Source organism: Fulmarus glacialis, unplaced genomic scaffold (genome assembly GCF_000690835.1).
Source record: "Fulmarus glacialis isolate BGI_N327 unplaced genomic scaffold, ASM69083v1 scaffold6681, whole genome shotgun sequence".
Lineage (NCBI taxonomy): Eukaryota > Metazoa > Chordata > Aves > Procellariiformes > Procellariidae > Fulmarus > Fulmarus glacialis.
The window spans coordinates 54742-79037 of record NW_009190792.1 but is presented as its reverse complement, the minus strand read 5'-3'; the positions used below and the strand labels follow the sequence as shown (position 1 = coordinate 79037).

The 24296-nt window shown below is 39.7% G+C and overlaps 1 protein-coding gene across 1 annotated transcript; it reads left to right on the top strand.

Annotated features, from left to right (window-relative positions):
- Positions 1 to 1507: 1507 nt before the first annotated feature.
- On the top strand, positions 1508 to 21880 carry PODN (podocan; the record flags this gene model as incomplete). The annotated part of the gene is made up of 9 exons (XM_009586423.1): positions 1508 to 1601; positions 3220 to 3284; positions 7529 to 7638; positions 9899 to 10055; positions 12063 to 12178; positions 14200 to 14857; positions 17553 to 17701; positions 19548 to 19749; positions 21203 to 21880. Coding segments are annotated over 8 exons (1518 nt in total), but the record flags the coding sequence as incomplete, so codon positions are not given.
- Between the last annotated feature and the right edge of the window lie 2416 nt (positions 21881 to 24296).

The following is a 24296-nucleotide window of genomic DNA, read 5'->3' as shown; positions in this document are numbered from 1 at the left end:
GGGAGGAAAAAAGACAGGAGATGTTCCTCCTTATTCTCTCCCCAGCTCAAAGAGAAGAATTTTTGTCCAAAGTAATAATTACAGTTTCTGGTGAAGGCTCTTCATTTTGAGGTGTCTTTGAAGAGCATGGGCTAAATTACTTCATTAATGAGAAATTTTCTGGCAGCAACGCACGTTAGCTAAAGTGTTGTAAACATCGTGTACCAGTCCAGACACAGACCCAACCAGTGTCCCCCAGAGTCCTGTCTCCCTCAAGCCCTCTCCCTGCAGCACGTGGGCTCAGCAAAGAGCAGGCGTAACACAGCCGAAGCCATCCATCACACTGAGTGGTGTTGCCTGTGACATCCAGACAGCTGGTGCTGCGCTTGCTGGGCTGCGAGACTCTTGGGTCATTTTACCCGGGAAACTAATGCCATGCCTGCAGCAAATGGTTACACTGCAGAGACGTCATGTCTTGTCAGGACAAAGGCATGTAACGATACGAGATTCAAACTTCAGGTGGAAGCAGCAGTCCGTCTTAGACACTCAGCAGGTTTCTATGCTCTGCTCTTAGTTAATTGATCCCTATGACCAGCATTTGGGCAGGCATCCTTTCCGTGATGGATGAGGACGTGGGCAGGGCTTGAGTGTGGCAGCCCCGTGGCCGTTCCTCGTCTGAGGGGTGGCAGTGGTTTCAGGCTTCTCCATAATGCTTCTTTGGCCCTTAATCAACTGCTTTTTGCTTATTGCTCCCATTTGCCAATTCTATTCAATGGATAAATTGCAGATTTTGTTCAGAGTTTTCCATCCAAGTGCAGCATAGTTAGAAAAAATTGTAATGTAAGCTGGCACCTTTCTCAGCAGATCTGTCCCAGGCGTGTGCTAGCCATGGCTCCCGCCTCTACTGCCAAAAGCAGAGAAGCTTTTTGGAGCAGCAGATGTCACTTTCTGTGTATTGGCCTGGCTTCCAGCACAGTGGGTCCTTGACTGGTCCCCTTCATGCTAAAACACTAGAATCATTAATGGTCTAAATGTTAGTCAGCATGTTAATGAGAATCTGATGGCAGTCACCCCTGACAGTGAAACCAGAGGAAGTGAGCCCAGTTTGACTCTCCCTGCCCATGATGAGATGCTTTTAAAATAACACATAAATAATAGAAGAAAAACTTGGAAATCTGCAGTGCCAACCTTGTAGCAAATGCTTTGCTATAACTACGAGGTTTGGCTGTGGTGGATGGATTATAGGCCTTGCCAGGCATAATCACACTCTTTGTGTGCTACCAGTGCATAAGCCAGATATTTCTGGAGATGAGCACAAGCTACAGTACTTGGTTCAGGCCTTCAAATGCTGCTGGGTTTGGATGTCTTGGTTTTGAGATCTGAGTTTGGCTCATTACAGAGAGAAGTCTGTTGACAATGATTTGACATGGTGGGTTCATTTCCAAATTTTATTGGAGTTCATGGTCTGGGTTAATTGGGCTCCTTCTTGGATTACTTTGCTGATGATTAATACTCTCCATTTTCTTAGAATAACCAGATAGAAGAAATATTTCCAGAAGAACTTGCTCGTCTTTACAGACTGGAAACTCTCAATCTGCAAAACAATAGGCTAACTTCAAAAGGTAAGCCGGCAGAGCCGTGAAGTGGACAGAGCATGTGCCTCCACAACACCAGCTTATGCAGTGAGACCAGTGACAGCTGATAAGGAAAGCCACAGAGTGATGGATTGACTTGGTTGGAATGGCTAGCTATAAGCCTCACTCCTTTGGCCATCACACAGATCATGGAGGCACTTTATCATCCGAAATATAATACTCAGTGTATAAAAATGCAGCCTTACTGAACCAGTGGAGGAGACCTGGCAGCAGCACTGTGTACTGTGGCGTGAGATCTTGTCGTCCAGGAAACTCCCTCCAGTCCCACAGGCACATAAATGCAATGCGCTTGAGAACCAGAAATGTCTACATGCTAAATGATTTCCTTCTGATTGACCTTGTTTCTTAATCCACTTGTTTAGTTCAGTCTAGTCAGTCAGTTAGTGCAGTTAGTGCAGTAGTTCAGTCCTTGTTGAATTTAATATAAATAATATATATTACAAATAAGGCAACTTCTGCCCTTCTTCTAAAACCATTTTGATTTTTATAGGCAGATTTTGCTTGCTAAGTCGTAGGCTTATTAGAGAAACTTGACAAGGGGATAGTAAGAAAAGCAAAAGAAACAGAGGAATTGGAGTAAATAGTAGGAGAGGAAGATATGCAATACAAAAGATATAATTGTTATTCACTTGTTTTTCACTTGTTATTCACTTGTTATTCACCCAGTTGCTCTTAATGCTGTTGCTATCCTTATTCTGATGATAGAGAACAGCCTTTACTGAGAATGTGGGCATATTATGAACGGGACCCAAAACATAGCACTCCTACATAGCACAAGGAAGGCTGTGCTTTATAGATTCAGACTTTGACATTATTACCTTTGGGGCTTGATGTTTCTTTCACAAGCTTCAGTGCAGCCCTGAGTTTCCAATATGTTTTGACGTGGGAAATAGCTTCACCTTTGACTTATGGTTATCTAAGTGCCAGGTGAAAATGTTATTTGCAGCCTTTCCATTGTGACAGCAATTGTGCTTGTGTGATCAGCTGGATGTGGAGTGATTCAGCTGAAAATTAGTAATTATTGGGGGAGGGTAAGCTCCAAGTTGGATCAGCTCTCTCAGCTGGTTACTGCATGGCTATCTGGATTGTGGGAGATCAGAACAAGGGAAGGGTTATGACATGCAGATACTGGTGTTATTTTGGCAACATCATGGTCAGAGATCAGATTGATCTGATCATTAAACAACCTCAGATTATGTCCTTCCAAGAAAAATGACTTGCAGATTCATGAGCAAATGACAAAAGAAACTTCTCAGATAGCATGGTTGCTGTGAACACTGATAATCAGCCATACAGCAAGTCTACACAGCTCTGTACCTGACCCTTGCCAATGGGGTTGGCCACAGGCCTTTCATGCTTAGGATTTTTAGTGGTCTTCCATTGCTCTTACCAGTCTGTCTTGTTTTGGTTTTTTTTTTTTAATTTTAAAAAAACCAAAGACAACAATAGGTCTGAGTCAGATTGTTTCAGTGGCAATGAAAAATATTTAAATCTCACATTAAAGATACTATGTGAGAGAGAAAGCTATCCTCTGTTTTTTCACTTAGAGTGCCAATGTCACTGATTAGTTATTCTGGTTTTTAAGGATTGCCAGAGGAAGCATTTGAGCATCTGGAGAACCTGAATTACCTGTACCTGGCAAACAATAAGGTAAGAGGTTCACAAGGCTTTTAGAGTTCTTTTCTAATCGGGTTCTGAAAGTTAAACAAGCAAGTCTTCAGTTCTTTTAAAATATATATCCTACATAAGTCAAATTGTGCTAAAGTGATATTCTAATGCAGGTTCATCTAAGGTCAAGACAATCAGTACGCTAAAAAAATAGAGGGTACACAAGCCAGTCTATTTTGAACACTTATTTATTTGTGCAACTGTTGAAAGGTTTCCCTTGTGTGTGTAGGGGGGTACAGAGAGCCCCTGCATTTATAGATTGCCACTGTCTTCAGTAGGCTTTCAATCAGCTGCACACAGAGGTGGTAGCTGCCTGTACCCCACAAATAAGCTGTGGGGTAATGATGTGAAATGCCGGAAATCTCATCACATGAGGCTGGTTGAAAAATTTGTGAACAAACACATCCTAATACCTGTGTTTGAGCCATCAAGATCTGTAAAAAGCTATCCAGTTTTCCCTGACTCCCATTCTTATTAGGTTTGATGTGGGGAGATACCCACACACAGTGAGACTGAGCAAGTAATGAATTTATTCTTTTAGCTGCAGTGGTAGGAGCTGAATTTCTTTTTTAATGGAGAAGATCCTAGGTGCTTTCCTATTAATGACCCAAGTTGGATGTCATGACAGAAGCACATCTTTCCTGCCAAGACTAGGAAATGAAATAACTTCTCACATACCCTTATATCTGGGTGGTTCCCATTATGGTTTTCTTTTTCCCCAGTGATTGTCCACAAATAGCTGCTACAGATGGAACTGGGATGCCACAGAAAAATATAAGTTAAAACATCAGGCAGAGCTTCTTTTGTCTACAAAACCCCTGCCCTTCCATCCCTCCCTCCCTCCCTCCCTCTCTCTATATATATATTTATATGCATGTCTATATATATATATATTTTATCTCTGACCTTTTGATGTTTTGTTTATATCCATGTGGCCACATTCAGGTTTCAGTCAGGCCAAGACATATCCAGAATCACTCCATAGATTTCTGTATGGAGTGATTGAGAATAGAACCCATTCCTTAGTACAGTAACATTGTGTTCTTTTCTCTCTTTCAAGCACCATTTCCATATAACAGTCTTGGCAGTTAATAACTCCATAAAAAGGAACAAGCCAGACTGTGACTAATATTCCAGAACTTTGCACTCCAATTTTCCCTGTGTGACAAAACAAAGTGTTTGGTTTTTCTGGCTTTACTGCAGAGAGAAAAAGATCCCAAAAGAAACTGCAAACATCAGCGAATGTCAGAACTAGTTACGGTGAGAGGTTGTGGACCCACAAAAATAACGCATTTCTTTATAAATCACAAGCCAGGACAAACCAGATTGGCTTCAAACTGCATCCACTCTGCAGCAGGAAACACTGCAGATCAAGTAACTGTGGTGTCTGGAGGAGAGCAGGGATTTGCTGGTAGTTTGCTCCTTGTTTTATGGATTATCTTAATGCTGCTTTATCTTCAGTTATGATCCCATCAGATGTAGCTAAATTATCTTTCGTTAAACTAGCATAGTTGGTCGGAGAAAAGAAATATCATAATAGACTAAAAGCCTTCTATGGCTTATGAGTAACAAGTACTTCAAGTAAAGAACGGATGCTGTAGTTTTCTTTTTAATTTTTCACCCCACTCTCATAATTTTTATCTATCACATAGTATCCACCGTAAGCCTTGTTAACAACAGAAATATCTTCCACCAAACTGTAGACCAGGTCCTCAGCTGTCATTATTATTTACTATAAGCTGGTGATTTTGGTGACAGAAGGTTTTACATTTCCCCATATCCCCAAAGTGATACGGGATTCACCTGGATCCAGTACTTCTGTTTGTATCAAAGCTTGTTACAAGCAAGAAAACTTGTTCCAAAACTGATAATAACTTTTGTATAATCCTTCTGAGTTCACTAGTTAACAGTGGAGAAACACTTTCTGCCATATGGAAAGGAAGATCCAGCAGTAAAGCCGCAAGAAAATTGCAGCTGGAGAAATGCAGATTGCTACTTATTAGGCAATATACTAGACAAAGCTACTCAGTCAACTTTATTTTTGCTAACAGTTACAACAATCCAGCATTAATCCTTCAAGCAGTCAACCAGTGGAGATCAATTAGGCTCATGACTAAGTGCAGAAAGTTCTGAGCAAGTGAAAACTCTTTTTGGATGAAACTTCTCTTTCTCTTTCCTCTTTCTTGTGGTTCTGATGGCTTGCATTTCACGTATCTGAGCCATGCCCTTTGTTTTGGATAAAAGTTATGACCTAACAGACCATGTTTCAGGAGAAAAGCTTTAATGTGCCATAGTGTATGAAAGTGATTAAGTCTATTTCCTGTGTCTGAATTCCCAATATTATGTTATGGTAGAGACTTACTTCTTTCTGAGGCACTGTCAGACCTTTCTAGTGAGAGATGAGTGCCTTTATCCACTTGCCTGAAATCGTATCTCCCAGGTCAGGAGGTGAGAGATTACCGGTAAAGCCAAGAGCGGTACTGTGGCAACTGTAGTAATATGTGAAATGCCCATTTCCACTGCTTATGTACTATCTGCAAATACCGATAGGAGTGTGATCTTTCTTGTGTTTGTGACCATTAAAAATTTAAGACAGCTTAAATGTGGAGGTTTTGGTATAGGTGAAAATGAAAAACAGTAAATAATGTACTTTCATTTTTTAAAAAATAGGACTATATTGTGAGTCCAGTAAATTCCAAGTTCATGGATATAGTCCATCAATGCACACTTGATAAACTAGTAGAGAGAGATCTAGGCACCCTTTAGGTAAATACATAGTTTAAGGCTTGGGTTAGGCAGTTCTCCAATAAAGTGTCTCTTCTCTCACACATCGTTAATCTTTTAACTATTTTTGTTTTTACATTATTATTGATAGCCAATTGCAGTTTTATTGTAATAAAAATTTGAAAAATATGTTTTCTCATCATGTGAGTCTTGCTGTGCCTAGCTGGCTGTGAGGACTAGGTCCTCTTTCGCACAATAGTGCTGTGAGGAAGAAGCTTTACAGATTCAAAGAATTTCAAGCTAGAAGGCAGATCTCTTCCATTGCCCAGAGTTTCCCATCCTGATCTCAAAGCTTTAGATGACAGACTTCAGTATCTCCCTAGAAAAGATGTTCTCTCCAGAGCCTTTCAGAGTGTACATAAAATACTGTAAGAGTGGTCTCATTAGTACTACAGTTAACATCTGTAACCACGGTGATTGCACCTGCCTACTGCAATTCAGTAGTCTTCTGCTTATGTACTCAAGGATCATATCTATTACAGCACCGTGTTAAGAATTTGTTTCCCAAGGGCTTAATCTTGATGCATACATCTTCTGGGTTTACGCTTTCCAGAAAACTGTCCTCCAGCCTGTATTGTAACCTGTATTCTTGATTTCTAGATGAATGACTTGGCTATTAGCAGCCACTCAGTAAACCTAGCTATGGTATTATCTGGATGCTCTGTAAAACTGAGTTTTTTTAATCATTAGTTTTCACTAAGGATTTCAGAAAAATTTCAGAATTTTTGTTCAGATGCAGATGTTCCTAGCATTATTTTTTCAAATCACTGATAAAAATAGGAATAGGCCAAGAGCAAACACATCAAATCCTATACGTGTTGTCAATGATAAAGTTTTGGAGACAGGACCTTTCTGTATTTTGTTTCTGATACATCACTTGTTTAATGAACAAAGTATCACTGTACAGTAGGTCTTTGCTTTGGAGTCCCATTTGATATTCCATCATTTGGTTCAGAAGAATCCCTGTCTTTTGGGAACCTGAATCCTCTGTTGAAAAGATCGTTGTAAATGGATGCAATACTGGAACAGGCATACGAAGTGACTCTTCCCCCGCTCCCCATGTACTTTCATATGGGAGTAAGTAGTAGGCCACTGTGAGGTAGGTCGGATTTTTTTGGCACAGCAGACTGAGGAATTAGGAACAATAATAAGCAATGTGTTTGCTCTCTGAATAACAATTTCTTGATTTCTTCCACCAAAAAGAGGCAGGACTCTTCCAACCAAAACAAACATTCAGATATCTTGGAGCAAAAGTCTGTCTCCTTCCTGGAGAGATTAGTGAGTGAAGACAATTTGTTTTTATTCATGCAATCTGCGTTCAGTTTCATTTATTTTTGCCTGTTTAGAGAAAATAAAGTTGCAAGTGTTTTGTTGCTGGTCTATTACTTGGTTAAAACATTCGTTGCATTAAATTGGAATTCCCCTCTATATTTCTTTTATAGCTAACTGTGGCTCCAAGATTCCTGCCAAATACCTTGATCAGTGCAGATTTTGCAGCCAATTATCTCACTAAGATATATGGGCTCACATTTGGACAGAAACCAAACCTGAGGTAAGGGATTGAGAAGTAAAACAATAATAGTGTTCTGCCACTGCTTGGAGGCAGTTGGTGAGTGATAAGAAACTATCTGGCTAAACCATGTTATGCCTACTTATGTTTTTTGGAAAGAAACTGACTGTTTGTTATTCTCAGCATGAAAGATCAAATGATCTCAGACAAACACATTCCAAGGGCTTTTACTAGCTGCCAGACACTTCTGCATAGATAAAAATTAAATTGTCTCCATTTTACTTGTGTATCAGTTATGAGTTGAAAGGAACAGCTTTGGTTTCTCAAAATGGAGATTAACTGTTTAGAAATCCCTAGTTTTATTATAGTCCATTCATTTAAAAAAATAGAATCAGGTTGAAAGTACAGTACTCAATGCAGTTGAGTATAACTTAACTATATTAAAGCTAAGCACTTTAGCACCTTCAGAAGTGGTTCATACCCTCAGATCAGGTTTCAAAGGTCTCTCTGCTAGTTTCAGACTGTGATTTTCTCAGCTGGATCCAGTGGAGCACATTGGCCCATCTCAAATTCAGATGCACATAGACCACCTCCTGTGAGATACGGTCTTTTCCAAAGGCATTTTGAGTAATCTATACGGACACTGCAGCATCTAAATCCTGCAAAGACATCACAGACTCTGTTGATAGCAATTTACGCATCCAAGTTTGGAAGCAGTTAATAATAGCTGACCCAGTTAAGCTCCTAGAGCCCAGTCTTGTGATGAACTGAAGAACTCTCTGTTCCCACTGAATTTGTTGAGAGCTGAAGCTACTGTGTACTTACTAGGCCTTTAGTCTCATAGGCTCTTGGTTGCTGAAAAGGCTGAATCACTCACTGATTTCTGGTAATATCTCATCATGAAAGAAGCTACATTTATACATGTGTTCTTCCTTAATCTGAGTTGCAGAAGCTGCTGTGTTTTGATTTCATATTAAAATTCTTGCACTCTTCTGAAGTGATTTTCACACTCTCCTATACCAACACTAATTTTAATCAGAATAGTAATTCATTGATTTCCAAGATTGCTGATGTAAAATCCTAACACTGTTGTTTCAGTTGGTTTATTTGCTCCCAGCAGAGTTCATGGTCTCAGACTGATTATTTGGAAAGGAAGGTTTTCAGAAAGGCAAATATTTGTGAGTTAAAAGTACAGCTGACCATGCAGGGTGAACATCATTTTCAGTCTGGCTCTGAACTCCCTGGAGTCTGTGATCACATGAGTGTGTTTCCATACTGAGCCTTTCCTTCCTTCCAGAAAGATGTTGCCAAGTTCTCTGCAACTGGTAGAGAATCCAAGAACAAGTTAAAAAAGCACACTTTGACACTGTGCTCTTTTGCAGTTTTAACCTGTCTCTACAATTTTAGCTGCCTGCTGCATCTTGGGGTGAACACAGGAAAGGAAGGGGTAATCGAAGTCAGTAAAAACCTATAATGTCTTTTGTTAAAAAGAAGTCAAATGAATTCCCTTAGCAGTTAAGCCAATGAAAAGCAGGAATAACTTCATAGGGGTCAATTGTTTTATAAAACCTGTGTAAGAAAGAATGAATCAATTCTTAAAAATCTGATTGGAAAAACTCTTCTGTGAATATTAAAGGTTAAGAGTAAGAAGGGCAAAGGGAAAATAAGAAAGCCTCTTTCTCTCGATCCCAAAGGTTCATTAAAAACCAAAATTCTTCCAGATTGATAAATCTGCTCTGTCTTTCTGTCAGTACTTTATGCCTTTCTGAGTTCTAGGAGTAGGAGAGAAACTGTTTCCTGGGGTATTTCCAGCCTTCATGGGAGCAGAAAGAATGGAGGGGTGAGATGGCCCTTTCTTAAGAGATCTACAGGTTGATTTTGCAAGCCCAAGAAGCCCAGATTTGATTCCAAATAGAAGTTAAAATTGGGGGCATATCTATTAATCAGGTATGAGTTCTAACCCTGTCAAGTCAGGCCACCACACCGACATTCTTTGTTTCAAAGCACTGTACAATCCCAGACTTGCATTCAGTTTCTTGTTAAGAAGATAAGGCTACTTGTGAAATTTGTATTCAAACACAGGTTTGAATAGACCTAAATTTCAGAGAATATTTGGACCAACGATTTCATTTTGCATCTATATCCCTTCCTAAATTAAAGGGCACATTTAAAAAACAAATCTAGTTATGTCAAGCAAAGAAGAAAAGACTGAAATGTAGTTTCTAAACAGCTTTCTCCTGGTAAACAAAAAAACGTAGATCTCACTATGTGTTTAACTTCATCTTTTTTCTCTTTCCAACAGGTCTGTGTATCTTCATAACAACAAACTTTCAGATGCTGGGTTACCTGATAATATGTTCAATGGGTCTGCTAATGTGGAGATACTTATCATGTCCAGCAATTTCTTGAAGTATGTTCCAAAGAATCTCCCTCCAGCTCTATATAAATTACACTTAAAGGTAACGACAACAAGGTTTTTTGTATTCCTTTACGATTGTGACCAAGTACTGTATTTGTATGGGGTTCAAGCTACACAGCCAAGCCATTTCAGTGCACTTGGAAACATTCCCAGGCCTGTTGTAAGTCTCGTCTGCTATATCCTCAGCAGTAGCAGTCTCCCATGTCCTTACTTTTTTGTTCATAAGTAACAGCATGTTTTTGCAAAACACCAAAATGCTCACAGGGGACAAAAATGCTTTTCTGTGTTTTCAGGGGAATGTATTGCAAATGCCTGTGTAGTAGCATTGTTGGTCTCTTCCCTGTATTTAATGATATTAATACATATTAGTACAAGAAGGTAGATCATTCTCCATGGCCATCCAGTGACTGGCCTCCCAGTTAAGTTTGCCACTGATGATGCTGTTTTTCCTGACAGCTGCTTGCCCGCTATGTATTGGCTTTGCTCACTAACTCATTTCACATGGACTACTGTTTCCTAGCATCAGTGATTTTTGTTTGCTACTGAACTGGCAATTCAGACAACACAGAGAAAGTTTGGATCATCTTGACTGCTACAACATCTCCAGCAATAGTGCAATAGCAGAAGTTGTGGTATTAACTAGTCTCCAGCATTTTTAATTTCATGTCATCTGATTTCGATAAAAACACTTCATCATGTCTGTGCTACAGATCTCAGCCTTGTTAACAATGGGAGAGCTGCAGCGGTGGGGAATCCTGGTTCCGCTTGCTCTTAGTGTTGACAGGTCCTTGGACGTGTGTAGGCTGGAGTCTGTTATCAGCCCCTGGACTTAGGGATTCTGTGTTGCCTCCCAGCTTTCTTCTCCCTTGAAGATTTCACCGCTAATTCCCATTAAAGTCTTCTAGAAAACAGGCTTCTCCAGCTTGAAGAAAAGTAAAGGCAAACAGTCTGATCCTTTAAATTGCTGGTATTTCTCTGCAGAGTGTGAAGTTACTAGTACCCTGCATTTTATTGCCATTTGTAGGTAATCGTTATCTCCCAAAGGGGTCGCAGACTTTGAGGACTACACTTGGAACTTGTATCCTTCCCTGCTGTCACCAGTTGTATTAAGGGCAGAAGAGCTAAAGAGAGAAATGAGCATTTTGTTTTCAAGTGCACTGCCTGTCAGTAGTAACATTTACCTTGATATTTTGACTGGGAAAAAAAACAGGACAATGAGAAATGAGAGGCAGCCAATAGTGGACCAAAAGTGTCCAAACGGTGTACTGTAGATGTGACAGATCTTTTTTTTTTTTTTTTTTTTTTACTATTCATTGTGACACCACTGTCTGTGGTGGTACCCACTTTATATCAGTTGGCACACGAATCTATTCCAGTCTGTCCATCACATTATTGTGTATACATGGATTATGGGAAGTTTAACAAATTCAGTGTCAGTGTTTTGTATATCCTTTTATAATTCCTAGTGTTTTATATATCCTTTTCTAGTTCCTACAGTTTCTGTGTGGAATTTCTAAGTGGAATTCAGTTTTACATTTTGTTCGTGTCTGCCTGCTGGCTACTCTAAAGCCACACTAAGGCAACAGGAGTAATTATTTTGGAATCTACATTGCAGGAACTGTACCTTTTGGAATGCCATTAATGCTGGAAGGATAGCTCATTCCCAGCTTCCAACCTAATTCTTCTTTATGGTGAAATCTGTCTTACAAAATGCAGAAATTTTGAGCAAACTCCAGAGGTAGTTGCCTAAATTACATTATACATTTGCACATAGGTGGAAGGACTAAGAATACAAAATAAAACCGTCCAGCATGGGAGCAAATTCTAACTCCTTAGCCCAAGGATTCCATGGGGAATCAATAAAAATAGGTTGTAAAATTTCAGTCTAGTATTTGTATTTATTTCTTAAGCAGAATTATAATGCCCCCTGAAATATCTTATGTCTAGCCCTTTTGAAGTTTAGTTGCCTGGTGTTAGTTGAGCAGAACCTGAATGTCCTATGTTGTTTCATGCCAAATATTGTGCTTTGTGCTTCTGGTGACTCTAGAATAACAAGCTAGAGAAGATTCCCAAAGGAGCCTTCAGTGAACTTACAGGTCTGCGTGAGCTGTATTTGCAGAATAACTACTTGACTACTGAAGGAATGGACAACGAAACTTTCTGGTGAGACTGAGATCTGTAGTTTGCACCTCTGTTTGTGTCTGTCTATCTCTTCTGGTACAGTAGTATATCTACTGAAAAAAGTACATCTTAAAAAGTACATTTATTAAAAGCTACATGACGTTGTGCATTTCTCTGCTAAGTCTATGTGAAAAGACTTAGATTCAGATTCTGCCATTCAAAAGCAAAGGTCTGAGTGAGTGGTTTGAATTCACACTGCAGAAGACTTTTATACTAAAGACACAACACTGAACATCAGACCACATCACTCCCTGATTGCCACAGACCCAATCACACCAGGTACTAAGTGCCTTCCAGGAAAAGGCCACCTAGAACGATGTTGAAAGCTGGTCTCTGTTCTTTCAAACGAGTCAAAAGTGAGGTTACTTAGGACTTTCCAGTTTCAAGGACAGTTCACTGGAAGTTCAGGCCAGACCTTCATCTTCGCTAAAGCCACTTCTGTGTTTCTGTGAAGGTGACTTGAAAGCAGCCACAGATACACGTTGTGAATTCATCTGGCATAGTTGTACCCCAGTGCAGATGAATTGCTGGAGTAGGAGGGGATGCAGTGGTGCTGCTCAATAGGCAGATGGCTGCAAAAGCTTTGCTACAAACTGGTGCAACCTATATTTAGCTGTCCTAAATTTAGCCTGGGACTTAGCACTTCGAAAAGTTAACATTTGGGTCTTTGCTGGCACTGAGTGCTCCCCTTGTTCTACCTGAAAATCCAGATCACATAATCTGTCCTGCCCATAACTTAATTCTGTAAACTTTTCTGATCTCCAGACATGAAAATGTATCAAACTGTGCTTTTCTTTCCCACATCCCACTCCTAGAAACCTCCCTTAGTAATTTACCATAGCTGTGTTGTATCCGCCTCCAGGTCATGTTGGACATATCATTTCTGTTACAATTTTGATGAACAGAGTACAGTGGCTATAGCTAAGGCACCAATCAAGTCAGCAGAGGGAGTGGATATTGCTCCTTGCTCTCATGATACTGTCTGTACAGCACAGCATGGTGCTATTGAGATGTACCCAAGCTGGGGGAAGTGTTACAACTTGCTGCAATGAAGTGCTTTACCCAGAGAGTGTATTTGCTCATTCAGAGCATGCTTGGATAGCTGTGAATAGCAGTGCAGTAACCAGTAAATAATGTCTGTAAGGCATTAATTCTCGCATTTCCTGAAAACTTTCTAGTCATCTGCAGCGGGTTATGTAGTGCCATGCAGATTACAGTCTCATTTGAACTGAGAAACTGACTGGAAATACAAGGGAATAGAGCACTCCTCAGTCCTGGCATATAATATCGTTGATCCACATCCAGTTGGTGTAAGTGGCTGGTCTGAGGATTTATTTTAGCTTCAACTGAGTCCGTGGAATCCAGATTCAGTAGCTTACACAAAGCAGCTCTAGCCCTGACTCACTTCCATAATGCTGGAGGGTCAGGAGCAGTTCACTACCTTAGCCTAGGACACTGAATTAGCATTTCTGCTTTTCATAAGAATAATATTTCATCATCTAAAAAGCAGGCCTGCTTTTCAGTTTCAATATACACTTTCAGAGAGACAGAAATTACTCATGCTTAGGCTACGTTTCTGTAAAACCGAGAGCTGAATTCTCTGTTCTAATGGTGCTCCCATGGCATCTTTCTTGTGGTATTTGTTCACTGAAATTGCTCATATGTTGCTATGTGTAGTGTCAAATGAGAGAACAGTAGACTGCAAAACTGATCTCAGGTCTCAGCCTGGTGGCAGTTTGGATGTCTGAGATCTCTGGTGGGTTCTCTTGCTAGAGTGGCTGGGGAGCAATGGCAGCGCCTAGTCCTAATCCCTAATGGTAGTATGGGAGCGCTCTGTTTTGCTGTCCACATCAGTCATATCACGAGACAAAAAAGGGCAGTAACAGGAGCTGTGCCGGGGAGAAAGACTCTAAAGCAAAGGTTGTAAAATCATAAGGGAAGTTGGTTATCGTTTCACCTTGCAGAGTCTAAATGGAGAGTGTTTTCTTTCCTGCTTTCCCAAGGAAATTGTCTAGTCTTGAATATCTGGATTTGTCCAGCAATAACCTCTCACAAATTCCAAGTGGTTTACCTCGAAACATCGTCCTCCTCCACCTGGAGAAGAATGCAATTAAGGTGATTGGCAGAGATGTCTTGACCCAAATTAAGAACCTGGAGTACCTTCTGCTCCACAATAACAAATTAAAAGCCCGAGGTATTCACCCGTTAGCCTTCCAGGGCTTAAAGAAGCTGCACACTGTCCACCTGTACAACAACATGCTGGAAAGGATTCCCAGTGGCCTGCCCCGGCGAGTGAAAACACTTATGATCCTTCATAACCAGATCTCTGAGATTAACAGGAATGACTTTGCTACCACTTACTTCCTTGAAGAGCTGAACCTGAGCTACAATAAGCTCAGAAGTCCCCAGATCCATCGGGAGGCCTTCCGTAAACTGAGGCAACTGAAGTCCTTGGATCTTTCTGGAAACAATCTCCACACAGTGCCCTTTGGCTTTCCAAAGAACTTGCAGATTCTGAAGCTGAAGGAGAATGAGATAAGCATCATCCCAAAGGGGACTTTGTCCGGGATGACAAAGCTGCGGGAACTATATTTGAGCAACAATAAACTGAAAGTAAATTCCATTTATTCAAGAGCGTGGAGAGAACTCAGCAGTCTCCAGGTAGAAACATCACCTTCTCTAATTGTTTTAGTAATGCCGATGTCCTTGTCTGTCTGCCTAAGCCAATTTGTATAGCACCAATATTAGATGCACTTGGTCCTCATGTTTTGGGCTTGCATTGTAAGTGCTACACCTTCTGTTTCTACAGTAGAAATGACGGGCCATTGTGCCAGAGGTGGGTACCTCCCACTGCTGGCCAGTGTGGTGGTCCACCATGTACTGCTAATTCTGGGAAATGTAAAGACATCTTTGTTTCTGAACCCTAACGGTGTCCTATATTTTCAGATAAACATTAGTGAATGTTGTAATTAAAACTGAAATTATGCCTTTCAAATAGCTTGTCTCCCAAAAGATTTAAAATCAGCTCTGAAGAGAGACAGCAGGAGGAAGGAATGCATAAACAAAACCACTCTTAATTCTCAAAGCTGCCACATCAGCTTATAGTCAGACAGACCAAGCTGTAGGATTTAGCAGCTCAGCTGGCTAAGGCACCTGGAGAGCAGCTAGGAGGTCTGGATTCAATCAGCAGTCTTCTCATTTGCTTAATTGTTGGAGAAAATTAAACACAAACCATAAGGCAGGCAGGAACAATCACATTTGTGCTGTGCAAAATGACCTTTCAAAATTGTTGCATTGGCAGAAGGATTTGTCTGCGTTTCCTTTTAGGCAACAGCCTGTTTCCTGCAGTAAAAGGTATTACCTATGTCATATGGCAACCATCTAGGGTGCATATGGTTAGGTCACTGTACAGGCGAAGTTTGTACATCTCGGAGCAGATCAGGGATAAGGATCATGGAGCATATGTCACACTGGCCCCCAGTGTGTTTTCAGACAATGCAAACACTTATCTGTGCAAACATTTCTCTTTCTGGAGTTTCTGGGAATAGCTTGTTTTTCAGTTAATGTAAATCAGCAATGCAGCAACAGTATCTGTAGAATTGTAGAAATCAGCTGCGGATTTGGTCCATGGCTTTATTATTACATTTTGCATTTGTTTGGTGCCTCAGTGATATATATGTGCGTGCGCGCGTGTGTATGTGCGTGCAAATATATCTAAGATGAAAAGTAGTCTGGAAGGAAGATGCTGTTGAGAATTACAGGTGCTGGAATTGTTTCACTGCAGTAGCTTAATGAAATGTAGGCACTGTCACCTCGGTTGTTTTTTTTTTCAAACAGAAACAGATCGTGAGACCCGTTAGGCAGCTTTAGTTGTTGGTTGGAATGACAAGCTTTCCTTCTCGAAAGGCCCGATTCATAGCTTCTTCACGTTACTTTTATTCTACTGTCACTCCCTTGTAGTCAGTGTCAAGCCAGAGTAACATGTTGCTGAATCAAACATTGGCCCTTCAGTTGTACCTACCCCACAGTAAACCCTCTTCATATTAAACAAGGTTAAGATAATAGCAGACACTTAAAATTCTCTTAGACTAACGGTGCATTTTTTGGCTGTTGCTTTTTTCTGGAACAGCTTTACTACTTGTTAGTTATTTCCATGATAGCATATATGAATCTTTTTCATCATTAAGGGCTTAACTGTGCAATTGGTTTATGAGTTGGTGCACTGGAGTGGATTTGAGAAATAACCATTACAAAAGATCCTGATCGTGCATGTACTTAGCATATGCCGCAGTCCACACTGTTTCCATGGAAATCACTGAAGACTATCTGCAATTGCAAAGCTAGACATTTACATAATTGTTTGCCATACTGGGATTATGTGGAGAATAAAAACACTGAAATCATGACAATCGTTTGCAGAAGTGTAGCTTTGAATAATGTGTAACTAGTATGTCAGCTTGGTGCTATGAAAATGCTACAATACAGGATAACAAAACATTTATTTTGATCCATTTGCTTGCTTAAAATTCATCTGAGAAATTATCATTGCCTTTAGTCCTGAAGTCTTCATACATTGGTCTATGTTAGAATATTTCCAGGTGTTTTTATGTGTAACTCTAAGTAATGTAACCTTAGCTAGTGAAGTGTTTGCAGAAGCAGCTTCCAAGGAATTCCCATGCATATCTGAAACTCAGTCTGCTTTTAATTTACTTTAAGCAGGCATGGGCTAAAGCCTGGGGACAGAGATAAAGAAATGTTGGGACTCCTAAACAAAACAGCATGATGTCTCATGTGAAATCATGATGCTAAATGGTAGTGTAAGAGAGCAGATTTATCATGGCCACGCTTAACCTTGATGCAAATTAGAGGTAGATTAAATTAGCTTATGCTACAAAAAATATCACTCCAGTTTTCCACCATGAACTCAAACTGAACTTTTCTGCATGACTGACAATTTACAATTTCCACTGTACACACGGTGTTTGTCATTTTCCTGATCTCACAGAAGGGAGAGGTTCTGAAGCAGACTCACCAAAGTACCATGTGAAAAATAAAGCCCATTCCCAGACGATTTTCAAACTCAGCAAATCCTGGATAAGCTTTGCATAAACATCTCACTTCTGCACTGTTACCATACTAAGTTTTTTATAAGTGTGCATATATATATTTATATATATTTTTAATAGACTTATGTGTATGTGTATATATATGTAAAAAACAATAGATAAACTTCCAAAGGAGGGGTGTGTGTGTATAGAGCCAGCCTTTGGAAGGGCATTTGTTGTCAAACTTAAATCTTTTTTTGGATATTTAAATTCAATTATTTATTTGACTCCTTGTTGTCTCTTCCTTGCAGTCACTAGACATGGCTGGCAACCAGCTGACTTCTATCCCATCAGGCCTGCCAGAATCTCTAGAATATCTGTATCTTCAGAACAACAAGATCACGACGGTTTCAGAGAATGCTTTTGAATCCACACCCAAAATAAAGGGGATTTACCTCAGGTAAGGTCAAGCTTCCACTTGAACATACAGGATTTTTTCTTCTTCATCCACTTTATAATTGCTTACTTTTTAGAAAGTACTTAAATTCCTAACTTCCTAAACAAGCAACTTTGTTTTATAGTGATGTATGATGAAACTATGTTCACCTGCTCAGAAAAGACATGTGGAAACACATAATATGCACTTTCTGTTTGGAGTTGGTCCTTTCTGTGCTTATTAGAATGGATTAGGCATGTTAGAAATTATGGGAAATTAATGTTTAACATAATGGCATATTCCAATATTCAGCTGTGAACTAAAAGTTTACAGTCCACTTGTAGGACTACAGCTTCGCCTGTGTCTGTTAGCCCTGGATTTTGACAAAATCCCCCTCTAGTAAGGCGTGTATGAATAATCTTGAAGTTGTGCATATTCCCTTGATAGTTTTGTCAGAAACAGATGACAAGTTACAACTGTGACAGTTATGTAACTAAGTTGAGAAAGCTTTTCTGTTTTTTTCTTCTACTCTGTCAGTTGGATGAGGACCTTGGTTTTTTACATATAACGTAAAGTCACAGTATTGTAACTGATTTAAGCAGAGATTTATACCACAAGAAGTGAAGCAAGAATCTGGCCCAGTAATATATTAAATTTTAATCTGATGGAACATTATTGAAAATATTGCTTAGAAGTCATTTATGAAACCCTACAGAATATTTGATTAAGCTGATCCCATGGATGTGTTCAAAAAGCCTAGGCTGCCTGCTGCACAAGACTAAATAAGGCCTTATTTTGTCTGTATGCAAATAAACTGTTCTGTAGTTCTGAATAGTTCTGAATCATACCTTTTTGGATGAACGATTCCATACCAAGCAAATAAAATTACTAAGTCTGGTGTAAATTAGAGCAGTCTGTCTATTCAGCTGCTCACATTTATGAGATTTGAGTGAATGCTTGGATGCAAACCAGAAACCACATACCACATTCTATATTTCTATATAAAGAGAAAAAAGGAATTTGCAAAACTGTTTTGCAACTCCACCCAAGCTAAATTGTATTTCTTAATGGGAGGCTATTAATCACTGCAGTGCTGTGAAACAATAATATACATCTGGAATGTTAGACAGAATACGATTTTAAGCATGTTCATGAATAACGGACCAAGCAGTATATGTGAGAGGTTCTTAAATTGCAGATTAGTTTATTTATATTCTTAGAAAGCCAAATAATAGATGAAAAATTATTGCATGTTGCTTTGTTTCTAAAGAGATACTTCGTACTAGTATTGGAGGGAGAAGACTTAAACTATCAAGGAATGACACAGAATCTCATGAAAAAGCAAGTTACAAATTGAAATGTGGGCTATGGAGCAGACGCCTTTCCTTTCTCGGAAGGAGAAAGCAGAATACCAAGACAAAGAATTTGTGGGGGAGGAATTCCAATATTATGATTTTTTTCCTTGCAGAATACAATTATAGAAAGGGGAAGAGGGGCCGGGGCAGAGAAAAGTAGGAGTTTTTTGAAAGCTTGGTCAGTGAACTTGAAATCAATGGGAGATACTTAATGTTTCCCAGTATTTTCCTGCAAGGTCCTTTGTGATGATACAGAGTGCTGTGAGCAAAATTTGTTCAGTCACTGCATTTGCCTGCTTGCTAATTAGTACCTTTTTTTCCTTCCTTTTTTTCAATCCAGAGGAGTCAGTACTCTTAGAGTGCTGCTGTGGGTCAGTCTAAATTTAGAGTAGCTTGGGCCAGGGTAAGTTAGAGTAACTCAATAGAATGGTTTCCTCCTACTCTCCTCATTTCTGTGTTGGATAAAAAAATTGGCTTATTTTAATAGGAAGGCCTTTTTGTTTGTTTGTTTAAAGGTCTAATAAGATTGCCATTGGAGCACTGAAAGAAAGTACCTTCCAAAACCTAAATCACTTACAAGTACTGGATATTGAAGGAAACCTTGAATTCAGCAACAGTTCAAAGAATACGGATGACTCAGAAGAGGAAATGGAAGATGAGGAAGAGGAAGAAGAACTGAGATAAAATGTGAACTCACACAAGCACATCATGTGGGAGGTAACAACTGTAGTTTAGTTAGATCAAGGACCCAGTTCTCAGACTCTTGTGTAAATAATTCCAATTTACATGGAATTTATGGTTGAAACATAACAAGTGGGTGTCTGAGCCCTAGACTCAAAGACTTTCACTAAAACATCTCTGGGAATTGCAGAATCAAAAAGGGTCGAAAATACATTATTTTGTAAAACGAAAGAGTCAGTATATATCTGTGTTTTATCAGAGGCAGTGGACTGTTCATAGTGGCTTCTGCTTATGGCCACAGCAGACACGATAGGTAATATGAAGGTCATTATTTACTAGTTCTGATAACAAAAAATTAAAAGGTATTTCATGATATTTTTAAGCAACTGGTTCAAAAGGAAAACAAAGAACAAACTGTGAAGCTTACTGATGCAGAAGACCATGTGAGCTGAAAATGGATTAAAAAAATTAGACAAATTAAAGGAAGATAGACCCATCAGTGTCTGTTAAACATGGCATTAAGATTATGACCTCTATCTCAAGCAGTCCTTAAATCACTGACCACTCGAAATGGGAAGATAATACTATACTTGGTGTATTTCTTATGGAAAGAATATCTACTTTTCAAGCAGTCCTTAAATCACTGACCACTCGGAATGGGAAGATAATACTATACTTGGCGTATTTCTTATGGAAAGAGTATCTACTTCAGGTCACTTTTGGAGATGGTATGCAGGTCTGGATTGATGCCTGGTCCAGGATAGCCAGTTCTCACAACAGCCTGTGCTTTTGCTACTGATAAGTCTTGGTGAGTGTTCATTGCTCACTTCACCCAGATTCACTGAAAGGCCTCTGGCCAGTTACAGGTTGTGATTGCTGCTGACTTTGATTCCAGACTGGTAATCTTGAAATTAAGACCTCAGTATTCCATAAACAATCTGGTCAGCCACTTGATCTCTCTAGTTGAACCTCTTTTCTTTTCAACTGCAGAAGAAAAGATGAATGGAGAATAATGTTTGAAGAATATGCATTTTTCCATAAGAAGAATAGGAATCTGCTTTATGCATCTTTTAAGCGTTTTATGTTGAAAGATGATGAGGTTCAAGACACTACCCTCTACTCTTGGAGATCTGAACTCTAAAACTTGAAAAAAAATGTTTCGTTTTGTCCCAAATCAACATTTTGTCATGGAGAAGGACACAAGGAAGTGCTAGGAATAGTGCTAATATGCTGAAAAGATGATGGGGCTTGAAAAGGGCAGAAGCTACTTGGAAAGTCAAACATTAGGCCTCCTGGCTGGGCTATATGAAAATTTTGTGAGAGAAGAAATAATTTATAGCTGCAGACTTAGAGTACATATGACTTCGGAATCAACACATCTCTGGTTTAGTTTGGGGCACGTGCGACATGTCAGCAGGTACTAAGTTTAGCATATTCTGAATTCTGTATTCCATTATGTAATTGATTTTGTTTTTCTGATGTTTTGCAGGAAAACATATGGAAAATTACATATATGTCTATGTGTATATATCTATATAGATATACGGAGAACACTTAGCAAAACGTGCAATGAATTACGCAGAAACTGTCATGGCACTGGGCCAGGCTCATGGAAGACAGTGTGTTACAGTGCCTTATTCAGGGAGAGACCCTGAATGCCTTTCCAAAGCTTCCAAATCATCTTACACAAGACCCAGGATCATAAGGGATTGCTCTGGAACTCACAAAAGCTGGCTTTTGTTTCTTCTGTTTCTCTTCCTTCACTGTTTCCATCTGTAATAACAATATGGGACTGTTTTGAACACATGCCTTCAAATGCTGTTTTTGTCACTGCATTTTAAGTGAACCATGTATATGCTTCTTTTCTTTTCCTCTACCCCAAAGAAGCTGTTGTTGATCAGAGGAGATGGATATTTGCGGTAGTTTCATGTGTGGAGCAGTATTATGAGGCATTTTGGTCATCAAGCAGCAGTAATAATTCTGGATGCAACTATTCCTCTGTTATAACAATGTGTATATTTGGATGAGAAAAACAAAGTAAGGCTGGATCCCATAATATTTTATCTCTACTGCCAAAGCCTGCAGTATATGCCTGTTTTAGAAAGGTTTTAAGATAAAACAATTGCTCTTGTGAATATATATAAAAAATCTGTATGTCTGCCTTCCAGAGCTTTGGTAAAGTTTCTGTTTTGCTGTTGTTTGCCCATGTGGCAGTTGTGTGAATGTCTCTGAAGGTATGTCCAGAAGACGGAGTAACAGTATGCAGTTTAATATATGTGGTAGAATTTTTCACATATTGTGTATCATTCACATTAAGAGTCAGAAGTGAGACTAATGAAGCAAAAGAGAGAAGTGACTGTGGGGTGTCTTCGGAGAAAACTGTTAAGCGTCAAGAGAAATTTCTTTGTTTAGTTCAAGTCTGGGGACAGTGCCGGTTGTCATACTCTCTTAAAGCCTGTTTTATGGTGTTGAGTATTCTCAGCTCCTGTTGAAATAATGGAAAATAAGGAAACCAAGGAAAAGAAGACTTACAGAGGTACCTGGGTGGCAAGCTGCTTATTCGATTATAATGTCCTTCATCTGAGGTAGCTAATCTGCTTGAGGAAATGGTCTTTTCTTTTGAGGATTTCTGATTGAACACGTGTTGTTTTGCATACTGCATTCCAGGATTTACTTGGAAACACAGTTGGCTTAATTTTTTACCATCTGTTTTTCCTGCTGGAGAAGATCTAGTTCCACACTCTCCCTTTGGGTTCCCGTAGCACATGACAGTAATTTCAAGCTGATATTTCCTACCTTAGACAATTCAACACAGTCATGAATCATAGAAGGAAAGATTGCTTCCTGAAAAAAATAACAGCTTGGCCCTAAAAATTGCAGAAAAAACACTTTTTTGAATATCAGCTACACAGCTGAGCAATAAAATATCCTTCCAACAGACTTTTGGGATAGATTTCTATGTAAAATGTCTACAGAATATAGCTCAAATCAGTTAGCTATCTCCAGCAAACCCCAGTGGAAGTTTTGCTGGTCTTTGGTGAAACAGACCAATTTATTATACTGAACAAGCTGAGAATATGCAGATCTGTACAGTTTTTTGGAGAACTGTTTGATTATCTTTAAACTTCAGTCCCTTATACTGTGATTCTGTGAGAAGTCAGGTGCCCCAGACTCCCTTTGAATCCCTTGAGAGTCTGATGTGGTGAATACGGGGGTGAAGGTACATTTTAGCACCTTGTAGAATCAGGCCCAAAATTTCAGGATGATACATACACTGTTAAACTTCTTAATCAAGCGTCAGCCGTTGCCAGAGGAGACCCACTACAGTTGAAGGAGCATATCCCGTAGACCAAGTAGAGTTAGGAAACCCTTTCCCAAGTTTATTTCAAAATAATTACACACTGAATCTGTCCTTTAAAGGGGCCAATGTTTCCCAGCAGCAAAAAAAAAAAAAAAAAAAGAAAAGACACCCCTTCCCCCCAACAAAAGCCTCAAAACCCCCCAAGAGGAATGTCTTTTGATTGTCATGTAAGAGATTGATGAGGCAGAATCACAGGCTTGATTCCTTGCTTATCGGGTATCATCAGCACCTATGACATTGGACATAAAATTGTCAAACAAAAATGGTAGTTTGTTTGTTTCTTTCAAAGGGATAAGAGGCTCCATGAGAGATGATGATGAAGAGTCAGAAGTCATAGAATCATAGAATCCACGGGACTAAGCCCACATTTTTTTGGCTGTGTGTGGTACCTGTAATCCAAAGGTCCAACCCAGACCTTGGGTGGAGCAGGACCCAGGAATAGAGTCTAACTTTATTATTTCCTTTGGTGAAAATTAAGAGAATTAGGAAGTTGGCCTCTCCTTAGGCCACAAAGTTGGGCCAGAAAGAGACAACACAACTGTTGTTTTCATGTAACTTTCTTCCTGTGAATTGCTTGGATTTGGGAAAGAGAAGAATAGAAAGTTTTTGAGGCTGAGATAGACGTATGGATAGTGAAAACTTGAAGTCTAAAATGTTCAGTTGGCAACTTTATTGCTAAGTATGTATTTGCACATGCTTGGTATTCATGCGTAGTCTGTATGCAAACTGAGGTCTGAGTTTATTCGCTGTTTTTATTTTAAAGGCCATATTTCCTCATTACAGAGGATACTGCACAAAATGGCAGGGGCGGGAAATGGTATTTTTCTAAGATTGCATATGATTTTTCACATCAACAGGAGTACAAATGCAGCATGTGAGCTATCAAGAACTCAACAGGTGCCAAAAATAGCCTCTGGATAAAATAGCTTTTATTTCAGACGGTGGGCACGTAGCCCGGCTGCGTCTGCAATGTGGACAGGCCGTTCTGCAGCTGTTCTCCTCCTCATTCCCGTTCCTTCAGACTCCTCACCCCCATGCATGTCCTCTCCCGAGGACTGGGGCACCCAGCGCCCGCTTCCTTCCCACTCCCGCCTCCTCATGCCCTCCCCTCACTCCTGCCCTGCACTGCTCCCCTCCAGGTAACAGGCGCTTGTTATTTGGGGGCTTCAGGGGAAAAAAGGCCGAGGATAATTGTATGTTCCCCAGAGGTTTTGTCTCCCCA